This window comes from Neodiprion lecontei, chromosome 4, assembly GCF_021901455.1.
Source record: "Neodiprion lecontei isolate iyNeoLeco1 chromosome 4, iyNeoLeco1.1, whole genome shotgun sequence".
Classification (NCBI taxonomy): domain Eukaryota; kingdom Metazoa; phylum Arthropoda; class Insecta; order Hymenoptera; family Diprionidae; genus Neodiprion; species Neodiprion lecontei.
This window is the reverse complement of record NC_060263.1, coordinates 21404828-21423671: the sequence shown is the minus strand read 5'-3', so window position 1 is coordinate 21423671 and position 18844 is coordinate 21404828. Positions and strand designations below refer to the sequence as shown.

The 18844-nt window shown below is 37.6% G+C and overlaps 1 protein-coding gene across 8 annotated transcripts in view; it reads right to left on the bottom strand.

Moving 5' to 3' along the window:
* The window catches only part of LOC107226539 (carbonic anhydrase-related protein 10), a 93193-nt gene that overhangs the window by 49456 nt on the left and 24893 nt on the right, over positions 1 to 18844 (bottom strand). For all 8 annotated transcript variants that reach the window (XM_046739126.1, XM_046739127.1, XM_046739124.1 and 5 more), the window contains one exon: positions 1535 to 1582. In XM_046739126.1, coding sequence (XP_046595082.1) covers positions 1535 to 1582 — 48 coding nt within the window. The remainder of the gene's footprint in view (positions 1 to 1534; positions 1583 to 18844) is intronic.

Sequence of the window (18844 nt, the reverse complement as noted above, 5' to 3'; positions counted from 1 at the left end):
TCAATTGTTTTTCCTTAAAAAGCTGAAAAAAAAGAGTTGAAGCGAACGCCGGCCCACTCTGGGTCTAAGCTTAAAAATTTCGATAACTGAAACAAGATTTTTCATTTCCTTATCGATTTCTAAATCATGTCCAAAGACGCGTTGACGTTTCTAAAATCCTAAGTGAAACAAGAAGTAAACTCAAGAAAATTGTGGAAAAAAAAAATACAGTACTTTTTAAAGTTGCGATAACAATATAAAAAATCACTGTCAAAATCCACGAGGTCGAGGATCAGACGCTGGTCGATTCGTCGTGGAATGCCCCATACGAATACAAGCAGGAAAGACATAACGTTGAACGCATAATAAGTTACGACCGATCCGCGGCGATCGGGCTCGGGGTGAAAAAGGCGGGAGAGCGGCGGTAGTTTTCCGCAACCTTCCGTGTAGGTATTTTTTACGACGTAGTCAGGAGGGCGGAGGGTGGCAGGGCAGGGAGTTTGGCCTGGGTGAACCGAAACTGACTGCAGAGCTGATATATATATATATATATATATATATATATATTTATATATATACATATGTATATGTGTATACACAGCGACCAGCCGGCCGACACAACTTCTGCTTTTTAAGGTTACGAGGTACGTATAGTAGGTACGTAGGTAGGTAGGTACGTGCATGTATATTGCACATACACGCCGCATATCATGTATAATCCGCGCCGGCGGAAGAGAACGAGTGCAGGCGGCGCCAGCCGTTACACCCCCTAACTCAAAATTCACCCCCGACGATCCGCTGCCTACTTCTTCCCGAAGGAACGCGTTTCGCGCCTGACGAGGCAGGGTTCCACACCCCACCCTCCTCCCAGTTTTAATAAACCAAGGGAGAAAAATGAGGGAGCCGCGGAGAGGAGGGGACGATCGGGTAAGATGGTCAAAATATATCTATACGTACATGCGAATGTGTATATACATATAGGTATAAATGTATACGGAAGGAAGGAAGAAGCGGAAAAAAGAAGAAGAAGAAGAAGAAGAAGAAGAAGAAGAAGAAGAAGAAGAAGAAGGTAGAAACAAAAGAGAAGAAAACACCGAGAGAGAGAAAGGAACATTTGTACATGACGGAGATTAAAAAATTCTCCGGTACATGTGTATGTATATGTATATGTATATATTATATATGTACAATATACGAGTAGGACGATGTGGGGGAGGATCGTAAGTTTAAATTAAGAAAATTAAGAAATTTTCGACGGAAAAATGTTGCCCCTCTCCTCCCCCTTTCTATTCTTTTCACTTTTTCCTCATTCGGCAATGTAATAAACGCGCGTGGTAATGTAATAGTACTTTGTGTATATGTATCATGTATACATGTATACACGTGTATATACAGCCACCCTTTGCAGGGTTGAAAAATTCTTTCTTTCAATTTCAGTTGTTGCTTTTTATTTGGGTTGCTCGCATTTTTTTTTTTTTTTTCTTTTTAATGATATTGTTCGCGTTTCCGTTCCGGTTTTTTTTTTGTTTTTTTTTATTGTTCTACCATGACATACCTGATATTCCGTCGTAGGTCCACCATTCTTCCCAGCTGGCTTGGGACTCTGAAATCAGATAAATATGTGATTCTCATTAGTGAATGTCGCGTGAAATTGTAAAAATTTCATAAATGTAGTTAGAAAATTTGTTCTTTATATTCATGTATATACCATTGCTTTATATTTCGAACAATAGTAGATATTACGGTTTGCTGCGGTTAAAATAATTTATTTAACACTATACGGGTCACTCAAAACTAATCAAAGTATCGTGACATTTTTTTTTCTTCAACTCACGATGTGAAATTTTTACTTTTTTTTACATACTGCACAACTGACGATATACCGAAGGAATTGAAAAACAAGAAAATTTCGTTTCAATATGAATCTAAATTACTTGGCATAAGCAAGAAAATTTTCTTTCAATCCGATAAATTTTTGTTTCGAGCTGGGACAACATTCCAACACGTTCATATATTGAAATTATAAAAGACATTTTTTCTGGTTGTATTAGCGTGATTTTTTGCACACCGTTTTAATAGTTGAGAAGAAGAAAAAAGAAAATCTGCAATCGATATGAGGGTATAAAACGAAAAGCGAAAATGGTGCGGCGAAAAAAGTGGATGGGAATAAGATTCGCAGTTTGAACCGATAGGAGCGTGTACCTATGAAGCACCATGGGCGCATAATTTAAGTTTTCATCTTGGCTCAAGAAGAGCAGCAGCAGCCGGAGCTGCAGGAAAAACATGCGATTTAAGCTGAATTATCAATTTCTTTTTCACCCTATACCTAGATATAAAACCGGCCGTCTCGCTGGCTGCGCGATAATACAATTTTACAAGAATACAGCTGAGGGAAAAATGGTTGAAACGATAAAGAAGAAGAGGCGAAATACCTCCGGAGCTATGGGAATGAGGAGGAAAACAGGGCGAGGAAAAGGAGGGGAGGGATAGCATAATGAGAGTTAAGGCGATAAATAAACAGCTTTTAATAATTCAACTGCGATACATAATTCAGCCAGCCCTATCGTCGAGGGGGATGGTTGGAGGAAAAAAGAGGGGCTGAAAGAGAAAGAGAGAAAGAGAGAGAGGGAGAGAAAGCAGGCTGCTCTCGGTCTCGCTGGAAAATTACAATATTTTTATGGCCTTCAATCTGTTACGACCACTGGCTGCCGAGAAGACGAGGAGGAGAAAACCTGCGGTAAGAAAATGAGAATGGGAACGAGAACGAGGAATAAGAAGCCGGCTGAACAGGGCCGCATTATGCGAACGCATAGAGCGGAGAAAGGGGTGGGTGGAAGATCGAGAGAGAGAGAGAGACGAGAGAAAGAGGAAAAAATTGATATATTGATGATGATATATTTCATTTTGTGAGTGGGGGTAAATATATAGAAGGATCAGTTGGTTAGTAAAAGAGTCACAGTGTCGAATTTTCAAAGACGCGAAAATATATGCAACAGAATTTTTTCAATGTCGAAAAGTCCAAGTGTAGAAAAGTCAATATGCAGAAAGATGAATTATAGAAAACCAGAATATAAAATGGTTGAAATTCGGATATATTCTTACATTCATTCTGACAATTTTTTATTTTGGTCTTTCTACGTCTTGACTTTTCGATATTGCGGACTTTCCATACTTGAAAAATTGTATAAGATATAATTTTACATTTCTAAAAATCGATATTGTGAAAATGTTTTTTCTCATTTCTCGGTATCTCCACCAAAATCCTTTTTTTTTGCTATCCTGTGAAAAAGCTCTCGACAAGTTTCAAGCCTGGCTAAAGAACAATAACACCGCCGCAGGGTTTTTGATGAGATAACGTAAGTAATAAAAAAATTGTTTTTTCTTTCGTTCTGTTTTCTCCTTCGTTAATGAGGAGGAGAAATTTGAGGTGGAAAAAATAAAACGTTTTATAAAGGAAGCGGAGGTTGCGGTGCGGCCCGTCCCTGCGGCATGCGGATAGCGGAAAGCTCTGCCCTCGTTCGCTGAATAAATTTACGTACGTTTTATGAAAATTACCGCCGTTGTACAACCGCGCAATACCTGACCTATTGAGAGAGACGAAAAAACGAGAACGCGGGGAGAGAGAGAGAGAAAGAGATACGTATACGGTTACCAATCACGCCACACGAGGTGATAATATCTGGCTAAGTGCCGTAGTTGGCGCGCTTTTTTTTTTTTTTTATTTTTGTTTCAAGATTTCGTACATTTTGAAATTTTCTCGAATATTTTTCAAATCTTCAAAAACCGGTAATTACACGTGTATATTTAATTTAATAAGTTATACATAACTCGATTAATTGATTTCCATGTATAATATATATATTTACAGAAATCAATTGATCACATTCGATATGAGTTTATTTGAAGTATGAAAAAGTCACATCCATTATACAATTTCTAATCGATTTTTAAGCGAATGAAACGAAAAAATAAAATAGTACTACACTAAAAACACATCATTGAAAAAACTAGACTTTTCTTACTCTGCTGTAGCAAGAAAACGAATTATCTTATCACGCGCAATTTATAAAGTCCATACATAATTTTCAGAATTCAACAATGTTCATCTCTGCCGAAAACCTGAATTTATATTTTAAATTATTCTAACGGTTCGGAAAGTTAGAAAATCGTGAAAAACTTGATAGAGGAGAAGACAGTTTTTTTTTTCTTTCTAAATACACCGTGTCAGTTTATTCAAGTTGTGAAATTTTTTTCAACTTATATAACATGATCACCGACTTGAAAAATGGTGAAAATGTATTTTTTAAAGTGTTTTAATTTTTTTTTTTTACATGACACAATTGTTTTAATCAGAATAAATAATTATCTATATCAGTAAAAAATGGTGACAATAGTTTCTTGACAGCGCTTCAATTGTTCTAGACCCATTTTTCTTATATTCAGTAATCGTTCGTCTTAATTAAGGTGAAAAAAAAACATAAAATAAAAAAACACAACAACAATTGGTTAAAATTGCATTTTTCACAGCGTTTCGATTGTTTCCAAATTTTGTTTCCCATTTTCATAGTTGCGTTAATCATTGATCCGAAGAAATCTCACGTCATCGTCAACTTGAGAAAGAGAGAGACAGATAGAGTGAGAGAAATTTCCGGAAGAAATGATTACACATGGTAAATAATACCGTGCATGGAAATATGAGTATAACTATATCATGTGTGATTGGAGGGTGCAGTGGATATGGATATATTCGTTTGGAGCAGGGTTCGCGGGTAAATGGGCGAGGTGAAAGGAAACGGTTTTCCGCCCCACTCGACGCCCGCGTATAACGCGACCTTACCCTCGACCCTCGAGTGCGGCCTACCTGCCCTAAGCACGCGTAACACGTGTGTTACACGCGTGCAACGCGGACACGGCTACGCAAGCTTAAGTGGCCGAGTGTCGTCAAGTGCTGCACAACGAGTTCCTAGCACCCTCGAAACTCTCTGTTTACACTACATTAGAATATATTATACGCCGATATACGCGGATAAACATGCGTGAAAATAAAAAGAAAAATCGAAAAAACTTTAGGCCACAACCGATGCTTCCAAAAACCAAAAATCAAAAATCATCGGGGATGAAAGCTCGATCAAGTTGATTAATCGTCAGTTTCTTTCAACGGAAGCTAAACTTTGCCGTGAGACTTGCTCGAGCAGACATTCGAATTTTTATTTTTGGAGTAATGGCGTGTTAAAGTTGGAAGAAAAAAAAATAAAAAAAACAAATAAGGGTAAAACGTTAAGGGGTTACACCACCCTGAAAATTTCTGGAAATCGATGTTTTTTTTTCATTTTTTTTATCAAAGTTTGAACCCTGAAGACAATTTTCTGCTGAATGCGAAGTCTGTGCCTATGAGAATATTAACGAAGATGTTAATTTTTTTTCTACCACACTGTGCGGCGCTCGCTCGCTGCAGGTGTTAAATACTGTAATTATGTGGGTGACGGGTTGTTTAAAACCTTCAGGGCAGTAATAGACTTCAAACCGTGTGGTAACGATTTAGAACTAAAAAAAAATAAGGGGAAAAGACTCCGCAAGGTGAAAAAAGATAATAATACACTAAATAGGCGGTAGAGGTAAACTTACAGGAAAGTTAATAGACGAATTGAGCGTTTACTGTAGATTTTCGATAAGAAGCAATTGTAATTCCGTAGAAGATATGAAAAACGCGATCTGGTCGACGTTTTATCCTAAATCTTCGACCAACGAACAACCTGAACGCGAATTTTGTCTGCCCGGTGAAACGAGTTGGCGGACTTGGCGAAAAGCGGAAGTACATGCAAACTTTCACTAATATCAGCATGAATCTGCGCTTCGTAAAGATGTACAGAAAAGCAATTCGCCCTGTTTACGAATCTCTCACTGACACAGAGCATCTGCTCGAACGGTGTTTAGGACAATATAATAAAAACTGCAACGGAAGCATATAAACGGTGCGATATGAAAAATCGTACGGAAAATAAATGTCAAAATCATGTACGAAAGTAGTTGAAATGGCTGCTTACATCGCCACTTGTATTTACAATGATTGCTATAGTAATATTTTATTAATATTATACGTATTAAACACAACCATCGAAGCTAATTGTCATGATTGTAATGCTGTGCATTTAACCTAAGTTAACAAAATATTTTCATTCCTTTATGTATCGAGTGAACCGTGAGGCCGTTAAGAATTCCGTAGATTGGCGATGGAAAAAAAATTGATGCGCACGGAGGTGTGTATAAATATTTTTAAATTAAAAAAATACATTTAAGAAGCTGAAAATCTCTACTAAAAATGTGTAAATATGAAAATAAAAAATATGCATTAGTTACGCTACAAAATATTCATGAATACCGAATCTCATTTCAGCCTCTCAGGATGATGCAACCCCTTAAGTGATCGCAATTGTTAGACCAGAATTTTCATTTTCGTTAAATGTTGAATCGACGAAACGACGATAATCAGTGTCTACGACAGGGTGAAATTTTTTTTTAGCAATAAAGTGATAAATTTCAATTTTAAAAATGTACCGCACGATGTTATTATACATCTGAGTCAGAGCCACGAGGGTTGCAGGTTTAAATACACTTTTCGCGTGTTTTTCATTTCATCCGAATATATGTAAGAGGGAGAGAAGAGGAGGAGTTTTGACCCCTCGCGTGCGTTCCCGTAATCAGTTAATTCTTCATTGGATCGTTATAATTTAAATTTATTCCTTCGAACCATTACCAAGAAAAAATATCCTCCTTCTCTTCGTCTTCTTCTTATCCTTCTTATTTTCTGCAATATTCCAATGACGCGGCTGGAGCTCAGAAAACAAAAATTCGTAACAATATTTTCAACTTCTTCCCTCAGTTCGTAATAATTCCTAACCCACTTTTGAAAATTCAAATGGATCAAACAATCGTGTTGCGTAGGATAGTTGTACTATATTTGACCATCGATTGATCCAATTTGTGGCCACACTCATTGCATATATTAATAAACCCCTGATCACGAATCTCATAAAAGTATTTGATCGGCTTTGACCGTCGTAAAAAAGAATTATGAAAAGAATTTATTGGTCTAAAGTTGCACCGATATCTACTTGAAAGATGGCTTCAGTGAATAAATCAACAATCGAATGGGTTTCCAGTACCAGAAACAACGGAACCGCCTTTTATGTCTGACCAAAAATGGCTCCCTGGTCTGCACAATGTACAAACGTCATTTCTAGCCTCAAGATAATTTACACCTGCAGAGGGTGTAAGAAAGGTTCGATTTACTCCCGAATATATTGCATGTTCCGTCATATTGCTCCGTTTCTTTTCATTCGCTTCCCTCGGAGCAATTCGCAGCAGAGATTTGACGAAAGAAGGGTGGAAGGGATTAAGAACTACCCCTGACCACTGCGCAGTTGTAGACAGAGTGGGATTTTCTCTGGATGAGAAACGTGGAGAAGAGGGAGGCGGAATCCTGCAACGACGTCGAAGTGAATAAGGGAAAATTAGAGAAGAGAGAGAGAGAGCGAAAGAGAACGACGAAGAAGTAGAAGAAGAAGAAGAAGAAGAAGAAGAAGAAGAAGTGGTTCACCGAAGTCAAATAAGACGGCGACTCTACATGCGGGCGGAATTGTAAACCGACCGTGGAAACTTTTCCGAGGTGGTTGGCAGCCCTGGTGGGGATGGAATGGGAGAATAAAGTAGTAGAAAAGAAAAAGCGAGAGCTCGCCGGTTCTTCTTTAAATTACATTTGGCCACTCGTTGGCGACCCTGCCACGTCAGAGTGACAACTCGTTTACCCAAGCCGGTGACCCTATTTTCGGTCCCACGTTAATTTTAAACGCACGTTCCTCAACGTATCCACGCCGCCGCTCCGATCTTTTCGTCCCACCGCTGTCACCTTTTTTTCTCTTACGGCCAATGCAAGCCGGTTCGGTGCCTCAAAATTCGCTTCCAAACAGCCAAAACCTGTGCTTTGATTGTCGCGTTTTTTGACATTTGAGAGACGATTGATCACGAAACAAACTGACGAATGAAAAAAAATAATAAATAAATAAAAAACCTGTCCGTAAATTTAACGACGTATGTAAATCAACAAACGATTAATTTCAATCGATTTCGTAATTTTTCTCCTCATCTTCTTTATCCCTATTAAATTCACTGTAAAGAAAGTGACGAATAAAAAATGGGTTAGTCGTTTGAATTTTTAGAAATCAAAGTTTTCGTTGGTTCTTTCCTTTCAAGCTTCGTGATGTAATTTTTTTTGTTTTTTTTTTTTTAAGCACATTTTCACAATTGTATCCGCGGAACAGATAGAAGAGGATCAAGATCCTGCTTTGGGAGGAAGTTTTTGATTCCCCGCAAAATTGTCGTGGAGTCAAATTTCTGGGAGAAACCTTTTTGTCGATATATTATAAGAGAGCACGTTTTTTCTCCTGTTCTTCTTTACCTTCTTATTCCACGTGTCGCGTCTCTTTCTCTTTCAATCTCTAACTCTCTCTGTCTCTCTCTCTACGTGTTCGTCTTTTTCTCCCTCTCGAGGTCTCAATCATCCCCTAATTCTCTCTCCTGCAGGCTACCGAGGGGTGAAAAACGAGGTATTGCAGCGGCGGGGATTCCCGGGCGTCGAGCGAACCCTCAAGTAAACAAGGGGAATAGGGTAAATAAAAAGCAACCACACGGGGCTCGCGAGGAGAAAGGGGGGGAAGGGGGATGAAGGGGGGTGACGGTATGGAGGTTTGCTCGCCTCCCGAGGCAGTAATCCGAGCCACCGGCTTTATAGTTTTGTTTATTTCAAACTACTCGCTCAAGTTCCTTCCTTCGCGGCTAATTCACCCCCGAATGAAGAATCCCTTTTTGATCCCTTATCGCGTTGTTCTTTCTCTTTGTGTCTGGAGATTTTATAATTTTCCATTGTTCTCGTAAGAATCAAAAATAACCAAGAAATGTGAAGGGAAGCAGAATTGAGAAGAATTTTCCCTGTCGGGACGAATTGGTTTGTAGACCGTTCAAATCGAAAGTTTGAAAATGAGGAAAAATCGTTCACAAGCATCCCCCGCGATGTTATTTGCGCTGGTCACGGTGAACTTCGAGAAAAAACATCGCTTCTGTATCCAATTCAAATGAATCCAAGCAAATTCGAATAACTTGAGCTGAAATGTCAAAAGTTCGAAAAAAAAAGTTGAACTTCGGTGTTCAAAATAATTAGTCTCTGGTGTTCTTGATCCGATTTTCATGTTTTTTGGCTCATTTTACTCGTTAATCAGATGCCTACGAAGTACCACCAAATATTTATACTAACGTACTTATTGTTAGACAAATCTGTTTTCAGTAACTCTGGACAAAACTGTAAATAAAAAAAATAAATTAAAATTTCAAAGGATCTTTGGAATTCTCTTCATCACTTTAAACTTTCTCATTATGTAAAATATTTTTCCAAAATCTCGGTATCTTAAACTTGAATTATTGGAATTTGCTTACAAATAGTTTTATTTCTGTCTAGTATTAGGCAAAATTGTATCATTTGTCTTCACTATCACAGGCGTAAAAAAAGTTGCACACTTACTTTTTTCCATCTTCTTTTCACAACTTTTGATTCGTGCCGATTCATCCTCAACCGCATCAAGATGTAAAAATTCTTATGAATATCTTTTTATTCTCATCTGTTTCAACAATATAATTCCCTTGCTTTATCCCCTTCCCTTTCATTTCCTTCCGTGAATTTGAACAAAAACGGGCAATTAATTTGTCAGGTCAAGGTTAATCACCCCTCTCGGAGCAATTCATCAGCAGCGGCAAGAACAACGACACAACAACAACAACAACAACAACAACAACAACAACAGCAACACCCAATGACGAGGTGGTTAGATAAAATTGGCACGGTGGTCGGGCGTTTTTTTTTTTTTATTTCTTTTTTTTCTTTTTTTGTTCCTTCTATATTCTTACTCGGAGAGTGTAAAGAAGGTAGACAAGAAGGTAGGGAATGAATTTTTGAGTCGGCTCTCCAAGGCTCGAAGCCTGGGATTCAGGATTCGCCGGACTCCGCAGGACTTTTAATTGGATCGCAATCTCATTTTGGCCGAGCAGACCTTTTTATCTCTCCACGGCGCGGATGCATCCTTCCATCCGTCGTAAGTCCTTAAGTCCTTTCCTTCTTTATTTCCTACCGCCTCCAAAGTCTTGGGAAGGGATTTTCTGCACGCGCCTGATCAACGAGCTAATCAAGACTCGGACTGATTACTCATTATCAACACGAGAAATACGATTTTCCGGATCAGTAAAGAAGAAGAAGAAGAAGAAGAAGAAAGTTGAGAAAGAATAATTCATTTCATGCCGATAAAATTTAATCGCAGATCATCCCAACTTGTAACTCAAACTTCTTTGAACACAATAACAATCAATCCTTCGATCACGTAATAATCGTTGCGACAAAACTCGGTTGAGTAGATCAAAAAAAAAAAAAAAAAAATAAAATAAAGAGAGAAAGCAGAAATTTACCGCACTGTTGATTAAAATTTCCCATTTCGTTTGGTATAACGTTTCATAATTTGCAAAAGCAAGAATTACATCCGAAAACGGTTCAATGGAAGAAAAAGAAAAAAAAAGAAAAAGAAAAACCTTCGATATAATTTCCTGCGTCATAAAGGCAGTTGTAAACTCTGCGGACGCTTGAATAAATTATTTTACATTCGCGTACATTCAGGAGTGAAAATAAAAAGAGCACTGTTGGATGGAAAAAAAATTGCAGTAAAAATCGGAATTCCTTAAATACCGGATATCCCCCTTCGTTGAAACATTATATACAAAGTTACATGCCTAGTTTATGGTAACGTGCATATACGTATGCGTGTAAACGGTGTATTATATCCCGCATCCGACCAAACGTGGAGTGTAAAAACGGAGTTGAGGTCAGGCTAGGAATCTTTGGAATACGCGGTTTAAAATGCAAAACCGTGAAGCAGCAGCAGCGATGCGGAGTGGCGAGTTATTATACAGGCTACAGCGGATAAAACCGCGGTTATTTCAGAACGTCGCATTTTTTTTTTTTTTATTTTTTTTTTATTTTTTAATTTCTATAAATTCGCGGTAGAGCGAACGTTTGGTGCACGCGTATAACCATTCGCAGTGGATACAAAACGAAAGGTGGAAGAGAAAGGCGAAACAAAAACGAAATCGGAAAAAAAAAAACGGAAATCTGTTTTCCGCAATTTTTGTTTTAGTTAAACCCGCCCCCACATTTTTTTATGTCAAAAAAATGTTTCCTCTGTTTACTATACTCGCCCTTTTTTCCCCTCCTCTCCGGCGTATTTCATGTCCGTACGTGTTGTAACAACGCAACGCTGCGCGTTTAACATACTGAAAAAGGAAATATGAATGATAGATATTTTTCACTCGACATATGATGCATGATGTGGTTTTAACACGCTCGCACGAATCTTCTCTCTACCTTTTTCGATGGAGTTTTGTGCATGTATTATGTGTAATAATTATACGAATTATAATATACATATATTATTATATATATCCTCTCCGCCGAGATTCTGGCAATCTTTCACTAAAAAATAACTCACGCGAAAGGGTTTGGCTGAAAAAAAAATTTTTTCCTCTGCTCAAAAACTTTGAAATTTCGAAAAAAGACTGTTTTCGGGAATTTTCAAATCCTTTGGTGGGTATATTTTGTACCACGAAACAAAAGTTTTTGTCAAATTTCCGAGGCGTGCGATTTTTTTTTTAGTACGGAAAAATCTATGTTGAAATTCATAAAACTAAGTTTTTCAACTTTCGAATATTAACATTCGAATAATTTGAATAATATTAGATTAAAAAAATTTATGTTGAAATCCGTAATAGTGATTTTTTGAACTTTTAAATATTAATATTTGTCGAAACGACTCGCTCGCCACTTACTGTAAAATGGTTGTACTAATTCAGCAAGCTTCGCGGGTATGCGCACAACAATTCACCAACGTTTCGTCGCGATCGGACGATTTGTATATAGAAAGGCGTATGGAACGAACAAACGAACAAACAAAGAAACATTCAGATTTCAATATTATACATACACCTATTGTAACGCGATTTTAACAGTCTGTTCTGCCGTTGGGTGGCTACGATGCCATGGGAAAATACAGGCCGAAAATTGTTGGCAAAACTATTTTGGAATGTTTAGGAAACTATGTCACACGTAACGACGCGACGACAAGGAGAATTTAAGGAGAACGAGAAGGAGGAGGAGGAGAAACAGGGCTGCTTCGTAACCTCGGGGAGAAATAGGGGATGGTTGGGTAAGCGTACGGCTACAGGGTGCGGAAGGTGCTCTCTCTCTCTCTCTTTCTATTCCCCTCCCTCCTTCTCCCGCTACTCGATCCGTAATGAGCGGCTAATTATCAGAACCACCTGAAAACTAATTTCAACCATGCCGCACATGCAACATCTAGAGGGATAAATTTCCTCGAGAGAATAATTATAATATAACCGCTGCATGAGTCACGTTTAAATACATAATTTTCGGTGTATTCTTTTTTCTATACTCACTCTATCAATCTTCTATTCTCGATATTATTTTTATTATATATGTATTTAATGAAAATTCAGAAGAACTTGGAATATAGAAGGTTTGCGGTAGAGAAATTTCAAAATTGCAAATTTACGATTTCTAGAATTATATGATGTATGTATACTGTGGATAGTTGGTATGTTAAAATATACAGAACATTTGGAAGATTCCGTATTTTCATTTCATTCTACATCTCGGAATTCTGTACGTAAAATAAATTTTCGCGTATTCGAAAATTCGACACCGTTACATCCTTTTATTTTTTAATCATCCCACGTTTTTGCTTTGCCGATGTATGAAATAAGAATATACGTACAAAGAATTTCATTCGGAATAATTCTTTTCTCTCTGAAATAAATTTAAAATCTTTCGATTCGACAATTTCTTTATAACATTGCGCAACTTTATCCACATTTTCACGAATGTATGAAACACCAACTTCCGAATTTGTTCGTATAACAAAAGAATACGATTATTTTTCAACAACGACTTCGAATCAAACGATAAAACTCTGTTTGATTCGATGAAAATTAATTCCAATCCGTTAAATTTTCATTTCATGCCATAAGATTAGAACAAAAAAAAAAAAAAAAAAAAACTCCGCGTCTGAAAAAAATCTTTTTTCCGAGTGAAGGATTAAAGTCGAAGTAAAATCCGGACAGCACTGCGAGTAGGGGGGTGTTTTCGGTGGCCAGACCGAGGATCTGGATCCCGGTATCCTGCAGGAGCAGCAGCAGCAGCGACCAAAGTCGGCCAGAAGCGTGCTGTTTGAGTATTTATGCGACGCATCAGCATATTAAATTGCTTCGCGTTAAAACCGACTCCTCGATCCCCCGCCTCGCCGGCGGCATCAGTGCATGCAGAGAAGGCTACTCCTAAAACGGCGGAAAGCTTTTACACAATATTAAATTTTCGGCCCGCGCAGGAAGAGAACCCCCGGCAACCCCGGCAACCCCGGCAACCCCGGCAACCCCGGCAACCCCACCTGATACACCCTTCGACCCCCGCCCCAGGACTTTTCAGACATGCACATGACAGACAGAGGCCGCATGTCACTGTTCGGATTTTCGGACAAGATTTTAAGGGTGGAGTTCCCATATTTGGCTTCCGAGACTACAATTTCTTGGGGATTTAAATGAAATTAAACTGTGCGGTCAATAACTTACGAATCCGGGTATATTTATTGACAATTTAGGTGTTGAAAAAAAAAAAAAAATACATAAAAATAACCAAAATTTATTGAACGATAGCTACATGCGTACGAACTGAAATGTTGTTGTTGTTTTTTTTTTTATTTTTCAGGCTACCAAAAGTGAAGTGAAGAAATTATTGATACCAGTGGTTACGCTCAGGCCGAATTTTTCATAAAGATAATTGCATTTTTAAGAATTTTTTTTTCTTAATACCTAACTTGTACATAACAATAAATATACGCTAAAAATTTGGAGGTAATTAATTAGTCGTTTTCGTTTTTTTTTTTAAGTCCCAATCAAACTCTCGTTTTAACGGACAAATATGGGACTCCGCTTTTATTTTTTATTTTTTATTTTTTTTTTTTTTTTTGCCTAGAAGCTCACTTATCGAAAGGAACGTTCTTTTTTTTTTTTTTTTTTGAAACAAATTGAAATAAAACTTTTGGCCAAGAACAGATATACTCTTTTTAAAAGGCAGATTGGAATTAAAAAAAAAAAAGAAAAACATAAAGCAAATCATTAATCCAGTTTTTAAATTTTGTTCCATTGCGCGTGTATACTTCTCGCATTTTGTCTTGTGTGTACCTACAATTGATGAAAGTTCAAGAAACGTTGATGAAAAAAAAATTTTTGAATTTGTCACGTTCACGAATGATTTATAAACGGACTGCGGAATAATTTTTCCAAGGAAGGACAACGGTTGTTATATTGTATCAGTTTCTTTCAGTTTTATTTTATCATAAGAAATTTTATCCCCAGCTTTAGTCTAGAATTTCCAAAGAATACCCACAATTTTTCAACCATAACTATCCTAGAAAAAAATGTAAAAAATGTAAAAATGAAACAACAACCAAACAGAAATTATCAACCGATCCACAAGAACAGCTTCACCCGTCATATTTACGGGAATAAGAATTTTTCTGCTATAACACTTTCCCGACGTCGTACAGCTCTTGAAAAATGCTTTGAATCATTTTGCTAAAATTAATTAACTTGCGTTTAAATATAATAGTTACAGAGAATTCCAGAATATTTTCAAGCTATTTGAATCGACATCTCCGTTTCTCCGCAATGATTTTTGACGCGGGGTCTCCAGCGACCCCAATGTGACATTATTGTTACGTATAAGGTTTAAGAATTGTAAAATCGAACAAGCCGTTAAAAACCATGAAAATTGAAAATAGAAACTTAACATTAAACTTCGGGACTGATTATATCGCCTATTCCCTCTCCATCCGAATAAAAAGAAATTCGTTAAGGAAGTTGAAAATCCAGATAATATGAACGATTTTTTCAATCCTTTCTCAAACCGCATCGCCGACGATTCAGTGACAAATCAGCGGTTGGGTATCTCGCCTTAATCATGCAAGGGAATGGCATATAAAAGGACAGTGAAAGCGCAGCACGTGAGGCATTCCCGGCAATGGCACTGAATTTAATTAGTCACCCTTACGTGTCCCGTGGTATTTCGTTATATATTTCGTATACGGTTATAGTGTAAGGAGGGAAGAGGGGCGGAGGGATGGAGGGGTGGAAGGATGTAAGGATGGGATATAATATCCCGTGCGGGTTGTCGCAGCGTCACGAGGAGGAGCCGGGGGCATGGAATATTATTAAATTGTCAAATGGTGCTCAGGGTGTTGTTCCTCGCATGTTTTGGCCTCAAACACAAGCTAGTCTCTCGCCTATGGATTACACACACACACACACACACATATATATATATATAAATATACACATGTATGTATACATATGTCACGTAAATGCAACACCTAGTCGTCGTGCCTAGTTATAGGCACAGTTCGCCACCGTTATATATACGGCCAGACTTGTAATTAGGTCGGTCATTCGCAAAACTTTCGTTATACGTGCGTGCGGGGGCTTATACGGTGTAACACAAATACGCGCAATGTTAACCCGAATTTGAAATTAATTAACATGTAATCAAAGCTCGCTTCTCCGCTCTTTTTCTTTTTCTTTTTCCGTTTTTTTTTTTTTATATACGTCATTTAATCTGACGAATTTTTTTTATCTCTCAATCTCTCGCCGTTATCTCATCGATATATCACTTGTTAAACGTCAACGTTAAATTTTCATAGATTTGATTTCATCGCTGTATGTTGTGTAGTTGACAATGATAGTTATCGGAAAACTGTACCAAACCTTTTGTTTTTTCTTCGTTTTCTTCGCAGAGTATTGTAACGTAAACGAGTCTTAAATGAAGCAAATTCCACAAATGCACAAACACGTACAATGAAAAAGAGATGATCAATAGTGTAGGAATTAATTTTGTTTGTGTTTTAATCTTCTATCGTATTAATTTTATCAAATTAATTAAAATTAATGACGGTATTTTTTTTTTTTTTTGCAGAATATCGTGAGACGAATAAGAACGGTACGGAAAAAAAAAGAACGAAAAAAACAAGAAACATTTCAATTTTCGTGGGCTATTCCCATTTTTTGTAAATTTTTTTTTCGTTACCGACTTGTCTCCGTTTGCTGTTTCGTTTACCTTCACTCCTTGATTTTTTCTTCTTCGTCTTCTTATCTATCACCCCCTCCCCTCTTCCCCAAATATACCAAAGTACGAAATCTTCCCGACTCGTAGTCGCTGTCGCCGCATGCGCAGCATCCGAATGTTTTAATCTGCTAAGTGAATCGTGAGACCGCAAAAGAAAACATAAAATAAATTCATTTATACGGTCACTGCGGTATGTATAAACTTATATATACACATAAAACACCCTCGCAGTTGTCCGTCATCCGAAGCACAAATTTTTGAACCTATGAGTATGAGACGAAAAATGAATACAAGTGTTTAAGTAAACAACAATAATAACTGATTGAGAAAATTTGAATGAAGAATATCGAGAGCCATTATTTACGTTTATTGCAACGTCTAACTTTTTCAACAATATTCACGTGACTTCTCGCTTCCTGTCATTTTCCGTTCCAACTTTTCTGCACCGAGATTTTTTTGTCGCGAAATTCAAGCGTCGGGGATCGAAGGTTTCCGGTTTTTCGAGAGGAGGAATTAGTTTACCGCGATAATAGTAGTAGTGTAACATCGGTGGTTGGTGAAATTAAGTAGCGGTCGTACGTATATGTATAGTCGCACCGAAAATCCTCGCAAGTGTAACAACAGTGAAGAACTAAGTAAGTAAAACGGAGCGAATGTAGAAGAACGTAAAAGGACAAAGTAAAAGAAAAAGAGTAAGGAGAATTGAAAGGAAGAACGGAAGCTGAGAAATAACAGAGTGGAAAGAAAAAATAAAAAGTATCCCGATCCATCTGCGGTGATTTTGTAGAGAAATAAAGCTTCGTCGAATTTATCGTCACGCCCGTTGCCTTTTTATTTCAAGAACTTCCTTTTGTCCCCGATTATCGTGCGTATAATATCAATGAAATCCGGGTGAAACGTAGGCGTCGTCATCGTCGTCACGATGGTTAATTTTCGACTTCCCGAAAGTGAAAATTTTACACCCTCTGCAATGAATCGCAGGTCTGCGAAGAATTGGAGATGAAATTGAAAGTGTGAAGAATGCGAGGGAAAGAAAAAAAAATGGGGGAACGGAAGGAGGGGAGAATTTTATATTCTATGAAAATTATTAGGATCCAAAATTCTCCGGCTTCTTGAGACTCCGTTCGGTAATTTTGTTTTTTTTTTTTTATTCAATCCGCTTCGTCGAGATTAACCTGTTGATTTAAAAACTTACAAGTTATCGAACATTGCGTGCATATGTATAATATGTTCTTTTTAATCACGCCAAAATATTTTATTTCTTAATAAAAAAATAAAATGAATATATGGGATTCATATAACACGCGCCGTCAGGAAATTCCTTCTTCTTTCTTATTTTGACAAAGGCAACAGCCGCTGTGGTTAGCGAGGCATAACAACCGGGGTCAAGAATGTATCAGATGTACAGTCGGGTGAAAAAAAAATATCGGAATAGAAAAATTGTGATGCAAAAGCGACGAATGAGTGGCTGGATAGAAAAGTACCCCCTTGGCAGGGTAAAAAAAAAAAAATGTTACATATACGAATTTTTATCGAAACAGTCGATCAATCGAGATGAAGTACGTTATGGATAATCTTTTGTCAATTTCAAATAACGTGAATATATTTCGAAAGAAATCTGCATCAATTTATCGCAATTGTATGTGATCTGTATTTATTTTACGTAAATTGTTTATCCCGCGATTATAACTGACGAGCTGATTAAAAATTCACCTTCGGGCAATGTCTGTAAATAATTCATTTACAAGATGAGGGGGAAAAAAAAAATTACCTTACGATTTATAGAGATCGATTAAGCGGTACGGTGTGTTTTTTTTTCATCGTTCGAAAAATTCAGAGTTCAAAAGGAAATACCGTTTTTGTTTTGTCGTGTTTCTTTCTCATTGTATCGGTCAAATAAAATTAGTTTTTAGCTTTCCGAGCTGCCAAATTTTGGAGTGCAAATAAATGCGAGTATCACGTACGCGTAGGAAAATATAATTTTTTCCGGGGGTTGTTTTCCGTCTCGACTGTCTGGCTGATAGATCCTTAACAAATTGACGTGGATAGTTTACGAGGCTGTTTGATTTGATTGAGCGGGTCGACAAGGAAGAGACAACCATACATAGCATCGCAGCCTTCACACGTACACGGATCGGTATATATCCTATCTATTTAATGTTACAGGGCGCAGAATAAGGGGCACGGCGGCGATGACGCAATCCGGCTCGTTTATATTCCTTAAAATACCGTTGGGGGTGGGGGGCGAGGGTTGAGATTACGGGCATACGCTGCTCGAAGCCCAGGGGTCGAGGGAATTTTTGATTCCCAACGCCGGAAGTTTCAGACCCGGAAACAGGAAGCCAAACGAATGATTCAAAGCTCCTGATTTATATTCGTTACACCTGCTGTTTCCTCCTTTCAACCCCCAAAACCTTCCGAATTTATCATCAGCCTCAAGCTCCCGCGTTTTCCTTTGATCTGCGCGTATATTTTTGAAGCACAGATTTTCATGTATTATATATATATATATACATGCATACATATTAGGGTGTTTCAAAAAAAGACGGATTTTTTTTTTCTTATGGTGTCCAAAAATTGATAGTA